The sequence below is a fragment of the Gadus morhua genome, chromosome 14, assembly GCF_902167405.1.
Source record: "Gadus morhua chromosome 14, gadMor3.0, whole genome shotgun sequence".
Classification (NCBI taxonomy): domain Eukaryota; kingdom Metazoa; phylum Chordata; class Actinopteri; order Gadiformes; family Gadidae; genus Gadus; species Gadus morhua.
This window is the reverse complement of record NC_044061.1, coordinates 3,976,725-3,991,758: the sequence shown is the minus strand read 5'-3', so window position 1 is coordinate 3,991,758 and position 15,034 is coordinate 3,976,725. Positions and strand designations below refer to the sequence as shown.

Below are 15,034 nucleotides of genomic sequence, written 5' to 3'. Positions count from 1 at the left end.
ATAGATACACTGAGAAACATACCAAACCAATATAGAAGACACATTTCTTAAACCCAGGACTGATTAAAAAAACATAAAGAATGTTTTATTCATTACATCAAATAAAACTGTGGTAATAAAAAAGTAGATAATTCCAGAATCTACATTGGAAACACAATTTGAATGTGTTCTTCGTTGCTTTGTAGAGTAAATAGGTTGCTATCTTTATTTGTTGCGTTGTCATTTGAATGCCTTGATTGAGTAGTTGAAGGTAACGGCTTAATTAAATGATAGAAACATTCCAATCCTTTTCTGGATGGCTGCCCAGACTTAATTGGAAAAGATTAACTCTGGGTATGTGTTCAGTTCACTTGCCTTGTTAAGTCTAATTACTAACGCAAGATTATTCCCAAAGGAAAACCGCAAACAATACAAACACTCGTTATTCATTTCAACATAATGAGGCAACTTTAATTGTTTTGTTTTGGAAAGCAGCAATTAAATGATTAAATGAAATGTTAAAAAAAAAGAAATCAAAAGTGAACTGCTCTAAACAACAATGCATGTTGATGTTCTTAAAGGGGTCTTTCCTCTATCATGGCAGCATTCCCCAGCCCGAATCCTTTGGGCCCAAAGTGTTTAGCGTAGCACACTGCGGAGACAATGAGAACAACACACAAAAAATAATCATAAACCATGTTCAACAATTATCACATCTTTGTGTCATAACACTTGGTTGAAAGGCAACGATATAACACTTGAATGTCTACTTTGTACAAGTGCTTTGTGTGTTTGATGCTTGAATTGTCGTGTGTGCGTGCGGACACACACACACACACACACACACACACACACACACACACACACACACACACACACACACACACACACACACACACACACACACACACCTTTACAGTAGAGCTCTCCGTCCTTATCGGTCACTGTGGTAGACTCCAAACTCTTCCCACACAAGGCACAGCGGAAACAGGTTTTATGCCAAGGCTGCACAGACAAAGAATAAGCGACCGTGATTCAAAATGGCGTCTCTTAACTCTCGTCCCAGGGAGTATCGGTGTGAAAAGTGTAGCCTCAGCCTGGGTAAAGAGCAGGACTGTGTTCTGCTCACCTTCCCCGCTCCCATGATCTTCTCTGCTGCGAACACGGCCTTGGAACACCGAGGGCATTGGTCGGAGCTGCCAAACTTCTGCGCAAATTTGCTGGGGTTTGTGCTTGTGCTTGTGTTTGGTGGTCTCTGTTTGGCGCCACTGAAACGACGCAGCAAATCATCCAGTATTTGTAATATTTGAAGGAATCAGGATTAGGCCTGCACGATACATTTTTATATAATCGCAATCTCGATTCGCCCCTGTGTGGATTTAAGTGTTAAATTACTTTTCTTTTTATTTTACAGGTGTGTGGAGTTGGTTCAGTAGTTATAAAAAGGCCAGCAATTAAAGACAATGTGCTGCTATATGTACAAAATAAATCAATCTGTTTTTGATACTGCACTTTAATCCGTTATAAAGGTCAATATGAAACGCAACGTGCTATGTTTGGTGCGGCCATTTTTTTTTTGTCATGGTTAATGTGTGTAATAAGAAATTACATTTCGTGAGAAAGATATCGTGGCAGAGAATCATGACATCAATTCTAAGCTAAAAAAATCGTGATTCATATTTTCCACCGAATCGTGCAGGCCTAATCAGGATTAATATTTAGTCAGGCAAAGAACCCCAACACCTACTCTTTAGGATCCAGATCCAGATCCTTCCTGGGGGGGTCTGAACTCAGCGCTCCGGCCCCCCCTCCATAGCCGTAGCCTTTTGGCCCGTACTTCTTGCCGTAGCAGGACTTGCAGTAGATCTCCGACTCGTGTGCTGCGACCGTTGTACTGTCCAGTCCTTTCCTGCAGGTCACTGGGTGAAGTTCACACAGTGTAAACAAAACTAACGCATGAAAGATAATAATAACCTCGATCTCCAACCCCAGCCATGTACTCTTTGTCAGTCGTCATGGCAGTCCGTGCCTTGTGTTTCTATTTTAAGGTGATGAGAAGAGGGTTTGGTGTTCAGGGGAGGCCCATAGTTCCCTGTGGTACCATCAACTCATCAGCAGGTATAAGTCTGAAAGGGTGGATCAAAAAAATACAGTTGGTGAGGTTGCCTATTATGGTGTCGGTCGCCTGAGCTCTTCCACCTTCTTCGGCTGTGGCTGCTGCCTCTCCTTTACCCATCAGCTGCCCCTGAGCTTCCTATGAAGGCCCCTGGGTCTACTGGCCCCACTGTGGCCCTCATCGCGTCACCGCGGTGTGTGCTACTGTCAGGGCTCTACTCACTGCAGATGAAGCAGGTCTTATGGAAGCTCCGTCCGTTGCACTGGATCTCCTCTGCGTGGTACGCAGTCTTCTCACAGGCAGAGCACTTGGCTCCTCCACCCCAGTTTGGCATCCTGGGAACGGGAGGGACGGGTTCAGAGAACCACACACGATGGTTCGAGTGGGACGACGACGCGTAGCGTTAACTAAAGAATGTCCGAAAGGACAAAAGAATGTCCTTTCAGACATTCTTTTATCCAACGTGAAGAATTGATCAAGGTTTAACAGGTTTCACTTGGCAACTAATCGTTTTCTATAGATCTGAAGATGTATCCTTGTTTTTGGATTGACAAAAGCAGCACATCTTGTTATGTAAAGACAAAAAGTGCCTTACAATCATCACTGCTTGCGTATAAATACATATTAGCGATATGACACCTCAACACTGGTATGTAACCCTTTTAATAAAATGAGGGAGAGTCTCACCTTGAGTTCTGTCGTGTAGCGTCCTCTGATACTGGCAGGACGGACTCCCACAGGCTGGGTTAAATACTGACCAGTTCCCCCACCAAGCATCTCTACTGTCCAGACAAATCCCCCCTCCTAAAATAACCGGTGACGCCTCAAAGCCCCCGTGGACCACTCAACGGCCGCGCCATTCCCCCCCTCGCTGGTCATGGACTCACTCAGACAATGGAAACGAGGTTATCAGAGAGGTCTGACACATGCCGAGTGGAATGGAAGTGGAGCTATAGGCTGGCCCACTACAGGAAGGAGGGCGTGGATGTATGCATCTGCTGTTCTATCAAGCAACTTGACAGAACATACCCTGGTTGATGTATGGTACCCAAATAGGGGTGACACAAAAAGGCCACCAGTCACTTTCACAGTATTCTTTTTTATTTATTTTCATTTTCCACTTTAGAATGACATTGGCAATGGAAAGTCGACATTTTATAAATTAAAAATGTAAAATGCCTGATTTATCTCACAACAGGCATGTATAATTCTCATTCTATGGTTAAAGTTAACCTGTACAATGTGCAAAAACAGTAATCTTACTAGTTTTTACTGAGGAAAAAAACAAATATCTACAATACTTTTGACTGAAGTACACTACCTAAATGTGCTTCAGTCAATCATTTGTTCATTTGGAGACGTCTTTTTTTGAAATGGGACACAGGTTACATTTAATGCTAATCAATTCAGACATCCCACTCATATTTTACAATCATGCAACAATACTTTTTTTTTTTTTCACCCAACAACCAATCGACATCACAAACAATCAACAACTACCCAGCAAGCACCGTTTGGTTAAACCCTTTTGAGATACAGCATCCATAGTGAAACTCGGTAAACGCGTTATACAGGGGGGGGTCCTGTATCATGACAGCAACATGTATGGCATAGTGTAGAACGGCGTGAGCACCACTCGCTCGATCTCTGGCCATGTGCTCCACGTCATCATATTTCTGAAGCAGCGGTGGGACGAGAAGTGACGGCCGAGACAGAGCAGAGAACTGTGTACCGTCGCCCCGCGTAAAGACATGAGAGAATGATTAAAAGGGGTGTGATTAGCCGTTACAAGCCGTTTTAAGCCCTGGCCTTCCCTGTGCCCTTGTGACATCACTATCGTGCGTGCCCACCTAGATGTACTGTATGCTGGATAGTCTACCAGCCTACCCAGTGGACCGTGTTGCTGATCTAACCAGTATAAATCTCGGCGGACACGCACACTAGTGATGTCACCAGGGCACAGGGAAAGGCAGCCATTACAAGGCTGCTTGTAATGACATGATATCACCCCTTTTGTAGAAAACGTACTGGACTTGAAATAAAACGTTAGAAATGTGACCTACAGGTCGGTTGGCACGGTAACCACAGAAGTGAGAGGTGGGGGGGGGTGGGGGGAGGAGCTGGGAGGCGGTCGGGTTAAGGCGGAGAGTCCTGCGTGCTGACGTCCAGTTTCCTCTGGGTGGCGCTGGCGGGGGCGTGCCCGCCGTGCGTTGCCATGGCAGCGAGGGGGGAGAGAGGACCCGGGGTGTGGAAGAAGCTGTGCTGAGGTTGCCCCGCCCCTTTGGGTGTGGTCATCATGGGCTGAAACAAGAGCAAGGAAAGAAAACTATTGATATAGACGTAAATCTAACTAAGCAGTGCGTTTCGGTGGTGTGGCTCGCTTTAGGAACGGTTATTCTAAGGCCTACGTTACGCCCACGAGAAAATTATGATGATAATCTAACCAAGCACAATCTTTGAACAACACAGAAGCATCGCTTATATACAGCTGTTGATTGGTCGACGAGGGTGTGTAACCGAAGGCGGTGTGGCTCAGCGATGCAGTCGTGTCCTTCCGACAAACAACGTATTACCTCTCACCTGCCCCCTGTGTTACATTTACAATGAGGGCGTTTAGCTTTTATCCAAAGCGACTTACTTAGTGCATTTGTCAGAAGATAGAAACAACAGTATATCGCTGTTGGTACAGTACAGCTGTTCATAGAACCAAGCACTAACAATCGATAGGTTTAGCCATTCCCTGTATACAACAAAGAGAGCTAGGCTAAGATGCTTCACAACGCTAATTCCAATTTTTAAGTGCCAACACGGTGCAACATACATGAATGGCGTACATTAAAGGGCAATTCGGGTGTAAAATGGATCTGGGATATGTTTAATATGATAACGAGTTGGATTTTTAGTTTGGGAGCAAATAAAGCGAGTATCGACGCATTCTTAAGTTGGTTGTTTTTAGCCGATTCTACCGAAACGCTATCAACTTGGTGGCATTTGTTATGGTAAAAACTAAATCGCTACTTTCAACCACTTAAAAAGGCTAGAAGTAGCCCGACACTTCTTTGGTAGTATAATAAGGGTCCTAACATATAAAACGAGGCATTGATAACTTTATAAGTGTACAGATTGTTTATTAAGAAGGACATTTTATACACACACCATCAGTAGTTCACCCGTCGGCGCCATCTTGTCTTTAAGACCCGATAAGTAGATCGGCGAACAGTGTTCGCCGATCTACCCATCGAGTGTACCATCCCAACCCGTCATCATATTAAACACATCCCAGATCCATTTGACCCCGGCGTTGTCCTTTAAGTGCCAGGACGTACAACATGTTAGGAGAGATAGGGGTGGGGGGGGTCTCACCTGCTGCACGCTGATGAAGGTGAGGGGCTGGCCCGGGCCGGCCTGCTGGAGCGGCGTGGACGACAGGGGCTTGACGAACAGCACGCCCCCCCTCTGATGCACGCCCAGCAGCGGGCTGGCCCCGGGGCCGGGCCCCCGCTCGGGCGTCTGGTGCTGCTGCTGGGCCCCGGCCGAGCCGGGCCCTGCCGAGATGAGGCCCAGGTTCTGCAGGGTGAAGTTGAAGATGGCGGGGCTGGGGCCGGGGCTCTGCATGTGGGCCCTGTAGGCCGGGGCGGTCTGCGGGGACAGGCCCGCGGGCCGGGGCCGGGGGAGGCCGGTGGGCGTGATCTCCAGGGCGTGGGGGGGGCGGGAGCCTGGGAGGGGCGGAGGGAGAGGGGAACGCGTTAACCACAGAGGGTATGGAAAGATGGGTTCACTTAGGCCCAATCCCATTTCTACCCCTTACCCCTCCCCCTTGTTTTGAAGGGGGAAGGGCTTTAGGCCCAATCCCATTTCTACCCCTTACCCCTTCCCCTTCAAAACAAGGGGGAGGGGTAAGGGGTAGAAATGGGATTGTATGTACTTATTGTATGTTGTACGTCCTTGCACTTAAAAATAGTACTTAAAAAGGTCCCATGACATACCACCAGGTTTAAGTGTGATTAGCCGGTACGAGCCGTTTTGAAAATCTGTCCCACTTGTGTTGTCATAAGATTTTCAAAACGGCGCGTAACGGCTAATCACACTCACACCTGGTGGCATGTCCTGGGGACCTTTAACGTTGTGTAGCATCTTATCCTAGCTATCTTTGTTGTAACCGGGGAATGGGTTATCCTAGTGCCAAGTTAGTCCTTGGCACTTTGTTCGATGAACATCCTTTCTGAACCCACAGCGATATATATCGTTTCACTTTCTTTTTGTGTACTTGTACTTATTGTAAGTTGCTTTGGATAAAAGGGTCTGATTAAATACCCTAAATGTTAATGTAAATGTTAACAGACAGCAGCCGTGTTGACGCAGCCATTATTTACTTGGAGCTAAATTCAGATTTCTATATTTATAGCAGAATAACGTTCTTATGACTCACCGGCGGTGGGGGTGTGGTAGATGTTGTAGGTGGGGGTAGTCGACTTTTTATTCTCTCCGCCTTGAACCTGCATGTCTTTGTAGCCGACCAAGGAGTGCATGGGGATGAGGTAGCCTGCAGGCACCAAGGTCTGGACGGATGTACAAAACAAGATGAGTACAAATAGAAACACAAACGTCCACTACAGGACTGATTCAGACCGAGAACAGCCCTGCACATGGGACAGAACGGGACATGACAACATGGGAGTTTTTTCTTGCCCTCTGGGGGGGGGGCTAGGGTTAGGGTAGTGTCATATATATGGGCTGTTAATCCTTTTGAGACTGTATCTGTGATTAAAGGTTGTATCGGCGACGTTGGGTGACTTCGTCACTTCTGTTGGTAGTTGAAGCGAGATCCCAGACAAACAGAGCCAGATCGCCCCTCCCTTACGTGTTTCGTGCATCCAGTAGAAACGATCACGAAGGCAGCACAAAAACACACAACACCCACCCCTTGTCGGTGATTGGTGGGAAGACTATTTATTTTGGTTTTGAGTGGTTGGTAGTACCATTTGTTTTTGTGTAAGATCTCAGAGCACAGGCTACTTACAGAGACACAGTTTCTTAACGGCCTGCTTTTGGGGCGAGCAGTAGGCGGATCGCGAGGAAAGATCAGATGAATGTGGTCGCGTATGTGTCGGCCTAGAATCGCTGCAAACCACCTTTAAAGGGTAAGGCGGGACTACAATGACACCCTGCAATCTGTATGTCGCACGTCATGGTACTGGATGTTCGCACTTATTGAACGTTGTACGTTAAAAATAGTACTTAGCGTCGTAGCATCTTATCCTAGCCATCTTTGTTGTATACGGCGAATGGGTTAACCTAGCGATTGACGTGTGTGTGTGTGTGTGTGTGTGTGTGTGTGTGTGTGTGTGTGTGTGTGTGTGTGTGTGTGTGTGTGTGTGTGTGTGTGTGTGTGTGTGTGTGTGTGTGTGTGTGTGTGTGTGTGTGTGTGTGCAAATAAAGTTGCAGTTCAACTGAGTCATAGTGCCGTACCTCGGTGTTGAGGTGTCCCGTGTTGAGGTGTCCCGGGGTGAGGGGCACGGCCCGCGCCGGGACGGGGGTCAGGCCCGCCTCGCTGTCGGAGCCCCCCCTCTCCTCCGTCTCCAGGAAGGTCTCCACGCTCTCCTCCAGGAACTGGTGGGCTACGGCCGCCGCGCCCCCCGGCGTGTTGACGAACTCGGGGTCCAAGTGGAGGGCCCGGGACGAGGGGCGGCTGGACGCCGGCCCCCCGCGCCGCGCCTTCAGACGGGCGACGTGCAGCGCCTCGCCCTGCCGCGGCGAGGTGTCCTGAGGAGGAGGAGGAGGAGGACGAGGAGCGTTAGCGCTGGGCGGTTAAGCGATTTTTCATCGTAATTCGTATTTATGCTCGATAATCGATTTTTTAAAAAGGAAAGCAGATTACTTTTAAAGATTTGAATGTCAACATAGCTAAAATCTGTGGTAACCAAATTTTGCTTTTATTTCTATGCCAAATCGCACTGTCCTAACGAGTGTAAGTGAACGACTTGGGGGGGGGGGGGATGTGGCTCAGGGTCGGCTGGTAACCGCAAGGTTATCAGTTCGATCCCCGGCTCCTCCTAGCTGAGTGTCGAGGTGTCCCCGAGCGAGACGCCTCACCCTGACTGCTCCTGACGAGCTGGCTGTCGCCCTGCGTGGTCGACACCGCCGTCGGTGAGTGAATGAGTGCATGAATGGGTGAATGTGAGGCAGCATTGTGAACCTCTTTGAGTTTCACTGGTTAGAATAGCGCTGCGTAAACGTAGTTCATTTATAAGTGAACGACTAGAATGAGAATAAATTGAATTTCCGGTCACTTATAAAATCGCATCTGAGGGCTGCGACTACAGTCCGGGCAGCCGTACCCCTTAAAGCGCGTCGGGGGGGGGGAATCGAGCGTACCTGGTGGCCAGCAGCACCGACCCGCTTGGCCTTCGACGGGCTGCCCTCCGAGGCCGTGTCCGACGACAGGCGCTTGGTGGCCGAGGGGCTGAGGTCCAGAGGGGCCCCTGGGCCGGGCGGCCCCGGGCTCAGCCCCGTCTTCTCCTCGAAGGTCATGGAGCGCACGGCCAGGCTGGTGGGCTTCGGCCGGCTCAGCGGGTTGGGTCTGAGCGCGTGCAGGAAGACGGCGTACGGCCCGCCGCTGTGCTGCTGGGGCAGCAGCACGGGGATGAGGGGGGAGCCCCCGGCCGGGAGGTAGGACATGGAGGAGGGGGGGGCGGGCTGCTGCGGCGGCCTGGGGGTAAGGTGGGGCGTGGTGCACGCCGCGGGCTCCTGGGTGGGGGTTCGAACCGGCACCTCCTCGCGCTGCCCTCTGGCCTTGCCCCGGTGCGTCTCGGGTTTGTTGGCCCCCGGGTCACTGGAGCCGGGCCGGGAGCCTTTAGCCCTGCTGTTAGGGGGGAGAGAGGGGTTGAGGATAGACAGCGATGACCCAGTGACCGTGGGTTCTCAACCGGCGGCTCCGACCCACTTATGGGGCCTGTTGAGTGGGTCGCAGAGCATCACGCAAGAACTTCATCTGGAGACAGAAGCCCATGGATTAACTTGGTAATGGTTTCAATGGCGTACTATTTTGTTGAGTTTAGCTGAAATAGTTGCAGCTTTTTGTTGGCTAATTTCTTTTCGCAGCACACGAAGGCCTTGTTGAGTACGGCAATGTTGGTAAAAAAGCTGTTCTAGCTTTGGGTTGTGACACCTGCGTGTCGCAGAGCTCGGGTCAGCGAGCTCACGGGGGTCCTCAGTTAACTACCACTGCCCTAACTAGGGTAAGTAAACCACTGTCCACTACCGACAACACGTTAGTCATCCTTTGTAGAACTCACCTGGACTGCTGGTCGAGCTTTATCTTGCAGATCGCGGCGAGCTGGGCCATCTTGCTCGGAAAGTCCTGGTTGGATGAATCGCCTGCAAGGTGGTGGTTCAACAGTGAGACACGCTGTACATTTGATGGCTGCGTGACAGACAGACAGACAGACAGACAGACAGACAGACAGACAGACAGACAGACAGACAGACAGACAGACAGACAAACAGCTTACCAAGGGCGCTCTTGGCAGGGCTGGTGGGGGCAGAGTTGATCTTGCGGCGGTCTTCCTGGATGCTCTTGGCCATCTTGATCAGCGAGGGGTGTCTGGTGAAGCCCCGTTTGCCCCCCGGGGAGGAGAAGAGGTTCTTGGAGCAGGTCTCCTTGGTGACGGGTTCACTCACCCTGCTGGCCTGCCGGCAGGCCGCAGGGCAGCTCTGGGGCTCTGGGGGAGAACGGGGGGGTTGTGTTACGCACTTATTGTACGTTGCACACCCTGGCACTTAAAAATAGTACTTAGCATCGTCTAGCATCTTCACCTAGCTATCTCTGTTGTATACGGGAAATTAATTAGCCTAACAATTGTTAGAGCTTGGCACTTGGTTCTATGAACATCCTTACCTTACTTTCTTCTGACAAATGCACTTATTGTAAGTCGCTTTGGATAGAAGCGTCTGCCTAGGATGGTGTGTGTGTCCTAGTCAGCTGGCCGACGGCATTCATGACGATTTATCACCTCTAACCCACGCATGAGGACATTCGTCTACGCGGTACCGACAATAACTTGCTTCTGTTTTAATGGTGTAAAGGTGTGTTTCTGCATCTGTGCTGAAAGTCTGCTCCGATACCTTCTATCGTCGGCAGCTCCGCCGGTCCGGTCCACTTGAAGGCCGTCTTCCTGCCTCGCTCCTCCGTCACGTGGACCTTCTCGATCAGCTTCAGGCTCTGCAGCACGTTGGCGATGTCATAGAGCCGCCGCACTTTGGCTGGAATCACGAGATAAAAGCAGAAGGTCAACATCACATGTTAACGTTCACAGCATGACCGCCTAGGGCACCATCCCTAAATATGATCACAAACACACATTCAGGGAAGACGCTTATATCCAAAGCTACTTAAAATCATTTGTCAGAAGAAAGAGCCACAATATATATCGCTGTCGTTACAGTAAGGATGTTCAAAGAACCAAGTGGCAAGCACTAACAATTGCTAGGTGAGCCCGTTCCCCGTATACAACAAAGATAGCTAGGATAAGATTCTACACAATGCTAACTACTATTTTTAAGCGCCAGGACGTACCTAAAACAACATGGAGGTGGCGATTACATAATGACAATGCATTGTGAGTAACGATTTGAACCCCCGTCCCCCCCCAAAGACCTGAACCTACTCTTGAACTTGTTCTTGTCCTGATCTGCCGCGGGGTCCTCCCCGATCAGGATCTTGGCGGCCACCTCCAGGCTCACCACGTTGGGGTCCGACACCAGGAAGAGCATGACGAACTTCTGGCTCATCACCCTCAGGGACTTGTCCTTTCGACTGTTCACCGAGACTGGTGGGGTCAAACAGAGCCACGGAGTGAGCACAACTGAGAGCTCGGTGAATAGTCACAATCTCAGTGTTCTGACCTTATTACCTGGTGATAAAGGTATAAGCGTGCATCGGATACCATTATCGGTAATGCAAATATGACAAATATTTGCTAGGACTACATGTATGAATAGAGATTTCATCACGTGTGTAAAGAAAACAATTAGCTTTTTGGTATATTTTAGCCTAGTTTAAACATTGACATACCCGCTATGCACATTCTTAATTGAATTGAAACCCTTCTAACCCCCCCCCCCCCCCCCCCCTGCCTGATGTGCCTGATGATGTGATCACCATGATGTGATCGGCACACCGCTCTCCCAGCAACCCTTCCCTAGCTCCTCACCTGCGTTGAACTCCACCCCCGGGAGCTCCACGAAGGACATCTCCTTCTGGCCCAGCTCCGGCCCCTCCAGGTCCGCCGGCGGCAGCGTCTCGTCGTTCTCCTTCTCCTCCCCGTCGTCGAAGTCGAACTCCTTCTCGGCGCAGCGCTGGCGGATGTGCTGCATCTGCTGGCGGTAGCGCTGGCCCTCGCCCGCCCTCCGCAGCACGGCCAGCGTCTGGGCCAGCTTGGAGCGGCCGTGCCAGGTGTAGCGGTTCTTCACCAGCCGGCTCACCATGTGCAGGCTCTCCAGCACGTTCATGATGTCGTAGATGCGCCGCCGCTCCACGTCTGGTTGGTGAGGGGAGAGGGGGAAATGACATTAACGTTTAGCGATCGGCTTGGCTCGGGTCGGCTTGGCTCAGGGGGGGAGAGCTGTTGCTCTAGGGTTGCTAGTTTGATCCCCGGCTCGTCCTAGCTGAGTGTCGAGGTGTCCCTGAGCAAGACACCTCATCGTTACTGCTCCTGACGAGCTGGCTGTCGCCTTGTGTGGTTGACTCTCTGTCGGTGTGAATGTATGAATGAACCGTTGTAAGTCGCTTTGGAAAAAAGCATCTACAAAATGCCCCAATAGTAAATGTCTCCAAAGCTACTTACACTAAGAACATTGGTTACACTTTATGTTTACCATTCAGCAGACGTTTTAGTCCAAAGCGATTTAAAGTGAACCCAGATCGAAGAAATTAAGGTGGAAGGTGAGGGAGATGTGTCCAATGTCCTTTGGGACTAAACTCTAAACTTTTCAGCTTGCAGTCAGAACCTTTTGGCCCGTTGACGAACAACCATCCAATACACTTGTCCGCTCCCGAGGAAAATTATGTCAACCCAATGGTGTGAAACGTACCAACCCTTTATTACAAAAGGTACACTTACTGAGTTGCGTTGCCACGTCGTCCAGGCAGATGTCATGGGCCGGTCCCGGGTAATCGGGGTAGCGAGCGAGGAACCGGTGGCAAAGCAGACCCAGACTCTTCTCCTTCCTGCTCAGCTTCTCCGCATCCTCGCCAAGTTTGGATTCCTACGAGGCCGATTAGAAACAACAGCGATCAGTAAAAAGTAGGTACTATTTGAAGTTGAAGTTAGTCGTTGTGGTACGGGAGGATGAAATGCTGCACTGAAGGCATCAGGTATACCTCTGATATGTTGTACGTCCTGGCACTTTAAAATAGTACTAAGCATTATGTAGCCTCTTATCCTAGCTATCTGTTGTATAGGGAGCATAGGTTAACTTAGCGATGTTAGCGCTTGGCACTTGGTTCTATGAACATCCTTACTGTACCGACAGCGATATATTCTTTCTCCTTCTTCTGACAAATTAACTGATTGAAAGTCGCTTTGGATAAAAGCGTCTACTAAATGCCCTAAATGTAAAAAATATCAGACTCATAAATACAAAATCCTCTATCAAAATATGTGAGAACCAACATCCAGTAGTTACCACCAAACTACAGAACCTATTCATCACGGTTTCCTTAAAGAAATAGACTTGATGGGTCCAGTCCATTAGTATAGCATCAAACTACTCCCATTAATTCTACTAGTATCCATGTGAGCTGTTGGGGTTGGTCTCTGTACCTGTGACGCGTCGAGGGATTCAACGCCCTCGTGGTCTAGACACAGCTCCTTCTCCCGGTTCCTGATGTCGGGGCTGGCCGCGCTGATCAGCATCTTGAGGTTGGAGGTGGGCGTCCAGGGGTCCACCGAGCGCACGTCTCTCCTCTTCGTGGGCGTCGTGAGAGGGCCCATTTTGTTTGCCAGCTTATCTCCAAACGCTGTGCACTGACCAAGCACTGTTCTTGAGGTTTTTACTGGAGATTGTATTGCTATAAATACATCACCCTGTATGATAATGAAACACAAACAAAAATAAAATCAGTGAAAGGCCTGTAGGACTAGGCTTTGGATTAAGAACAATAGGATATACATTAAACTTAATAGATAAGACCTACTGACCTTAGAAGTAGTGTGAAATGTTTCATACGTTAAGCTGGCCTCTGTCCAACTTGAATACAAAGGAAAACGTATGTTAGGTGTCATGTAACAGATGGAACACTTGAAGTTAATACACTCATTATAAGGAACATTAATGCTCTATATATCAACGGGGCAATCAGAGATAATACAATATTTTCTGCTGAATTGTTAACAGTACTAATCAGTCCATAGCAACGACCAAATACAACTCTGGCAGTGATCCGAGTCTCAACTTTTGATTTTAAAAGTCTGTGGTACTAGTTTTGGAAAGCTTTGGAGGTCTTGAATAAATACCTTATCTTTACCGCATTATATTTTCGTGGCGACAACATCTTAATCCCTCCTCAATCTCCAGTCTTTAGTTTAACAAAAATGTTCCTGGGTTTGTTCAACATTGTAGTAATAGACAAATTTAAAAGTTGGGGTTTGGCGCCAACTGACGTTCATCTGATCGAATCACCCAGACACCCGGAAGTCACGACTCTCCCCGCCATAGATATCATCCAATAGGAGCGCAGCTCTCCGTAAACTATGAAGATCAGCCAATAGGAGCGCAGCTCTTCGTCAGCGATAGCGATCAGCCAATAGGAGCGTAGCTCTCATCTCAGCTGAAGGAAACGCGGAGCCGGTCCCGCGCAGGTAAACATTTTTAAATCGTGGCGGGGAATGCTACGAAGCGACTTTATAACCCGATACAAATGTGTCAATGCTTCACATTGACGGCAAACTACTGCGCATGTCGGCGCAGTCCGTGCGTAAAAATGAAGAGTTATGAACCAAAGCGTTTGATTCGGAACGCAAACTCGAACATTAAGCGCCAGACTTCTCCCCAGACTTACGACATGTAAGATCAACATATCAACCTACCAACAATCTACCTTTAATACCCATATTCGTAATGATTGACACAACAGGCGACATAATCAGACATATCCATTTAATTCATGGATTAGAATATGAACATGACCTAAATGGATATGTCTGAACAGGACTGAGCAGCAACAAGTACGATCTCTACGACTTCAGCTCAGTCCGCCAAAAAATGCGTAAAGCTCCTTTTTGGATTTGCGTGAACAATTTCGGAAACAGGGAAAGAAAAGCGCGCACTTACCAGAATTCACCTTTAGCAATGTCTTTTTAGATCCTTATTCCATTAACCCAGACGTTAAAATGAACCTACTGCTATAATAAAATATGAACAGTTCTAAGAGCGCAGTATTTAGAACACATAACGTCCATATGCGTGTCGGGCGTTTTTCTCTTGGCCACACAGTTCACTTTAATACGAAACTTTAATTCAAAGACCGCCAGACCGGCTGACCAACTCGATAGATACGTGAGCAGTTGTCCCGCCTTGTGTCGGCATGCTGATGTCCGCCCTGACCCGGGCCGGGTACCGCCCTCTTCCTCAGCAGCCAATCAGACCGGGCGCCCATCTCAAAGAGGCGTGGCTCGGTTGCTGTAAAACTAGAACTAGTACCCCGCCCACATAGTTCGTGATTTATACAATGATCCTGCAGGCTTATAAAGGATAAAAAGTTGAACCATATTGTGAAATTATTTGATTAATGTCTTATTGCTGGTTCATATAACTAGTCACACTGTCTGATTATTTGCAAACCATATCATTCTAAATGTGGTTATATGTATATATAGGCTCTCCAAACTATATATCTTATATGTTCATATAACTAGTCACGCTGTCTGATTACAATAT

At 48.6% G+C, this 15,034-nt stretch overlaps 2 protein-coding genes across 3 annotated transcripts; both read right to left on the bottom strand.

The window, feature by feature from the left end:
* Positions 1 to 424: 424 nt before the first annotated feature.
* Positions 425 to 3,000, bottom strand: csrp3 (cysteine and glycine-rich protein 3 (cardiac LIM protein)). Its single transcript, XM_030376895.1, has 6 exons — positions 2,783 to 3,000; positions 2,318 to 2,430; positions 1,727 to 1,898; positions 1,109 to 1,247; positions 891 to 984; positions 425 to 631 (listed from the first exon to the last, which is right to left on the bottom strand). The coding sequence occupies exons 2-6, from the start codon at positions 2,427 to 2,429 to the stop codon at positions 555 to 557; spliced, it is 594 nt and encodes a 197-aa protein (XP_030232755.1). The 5' UTR covers position 2,430; positions 2,783 to 3,000; the 3' UTR covers positions 425 to 554.
* A 174-nt stretch (positions 3,001 to 3,174) lies between these two features.
* On the bottom strand, positions 3,175 to 14,714 carry e2f8 (E2F transcription factor 8). 2 transcript variants are annotated; one of them, XM_030376893.1, is made up of 14 exons: positions 14,429 to 14,714; positions 13,297 to 13,345; positions 12,919 to 13,182; positions 12,217 to 12,361; positions 11,308 to 11,634; positions 10,762 to 10,923; positions 10,220 to 10,357; positions 9,607 to 9,816; positions 9,391 to 9,472; positions 8,471 to 8,957; positions 7,565 to 7,858; positions 6,525 to 6,654; positions 5,459 to 5,811; positions 3,175 to 4,396 (listed from the first exon to the last, which is right to left on the bottom strand). In XM_030376893.1, the coding sequence occupies exons 3-14, from the start codon at positions 13,087 to 13,089 to the stop codon at positions 4,232 to 4,234; spliced, it is 2,664 nt and encodes an 887-aa protein (XP_030232753.1). In that variant the 5' UTR covers positions 13,090 to 13,182; positions 13,297 to 13,345; positions 14,429 to 14,714; the 3' UTR covers positions 3,175 to 4,231. The 2 variants fall into 2 exon arrangements, with proteins under 2 accessions (XP_030232753.1, XP_030232752.1); XM_030376892.1 differs by lacking the exon at positions 14,429 to 14,714 and adding an exon at positions 13,612 to 13,796.
* Between the last annotated feature and the right edge of the window lie 320 nt (positions 14,715 to 15,034).

What these genes read in the sequence shown, in the direction of transcription:
- csrp3 (XM_030376895.1), bottom strand. Translation starts at nt 2,429, where the DNA reads ATGCCAAACTGGGGTGGAGGAGCCAAGTGCTCTGCCTGTGAGAAGACT. An exon ending in CTGGATCTGGATCCTAAAGA is followed by an intron (nt 1,248 to 1,726) that starts GTAGGTGTTGGG and finishes GCGTCGTTTCAG; the next exon opens with TGGCGCCAAACAGAGACCAC. An exon ending in CGGAGAGCTCTACTGTAAAG is followed by an intron (nt 632 to 890) that starts GTGTGTGTGTGT and finishes TTGTCTCCGCAG; the next exon opens with TGTGCTACGCTAAACACTTT.
- e2f8 (XM_030376892.1), bottom strand. Translation starts at nt 13,649, where the DNA reads ATGTTGTCGCCACGAAAATATAATGCGGTAAAGATAAG. An exon ending in CATTTCACACTACTTCTAAG is followed by an intron (nt 13,183 to 13,296) that starts GTCAGTAGGTCT and finishes ATTATCATACAG; the next exon opens with GGTGATGTATTTATAGCAAT. An exon ending in GGACAAGAACAAGTTCAAGA is followed by an intron (nt 10,358 to 10,761) that starts GTAGGTTCAGGT and finishes TCGTGATTCCAG; the next exon opens with CCAAAGTGCGGCGGCTCTAT.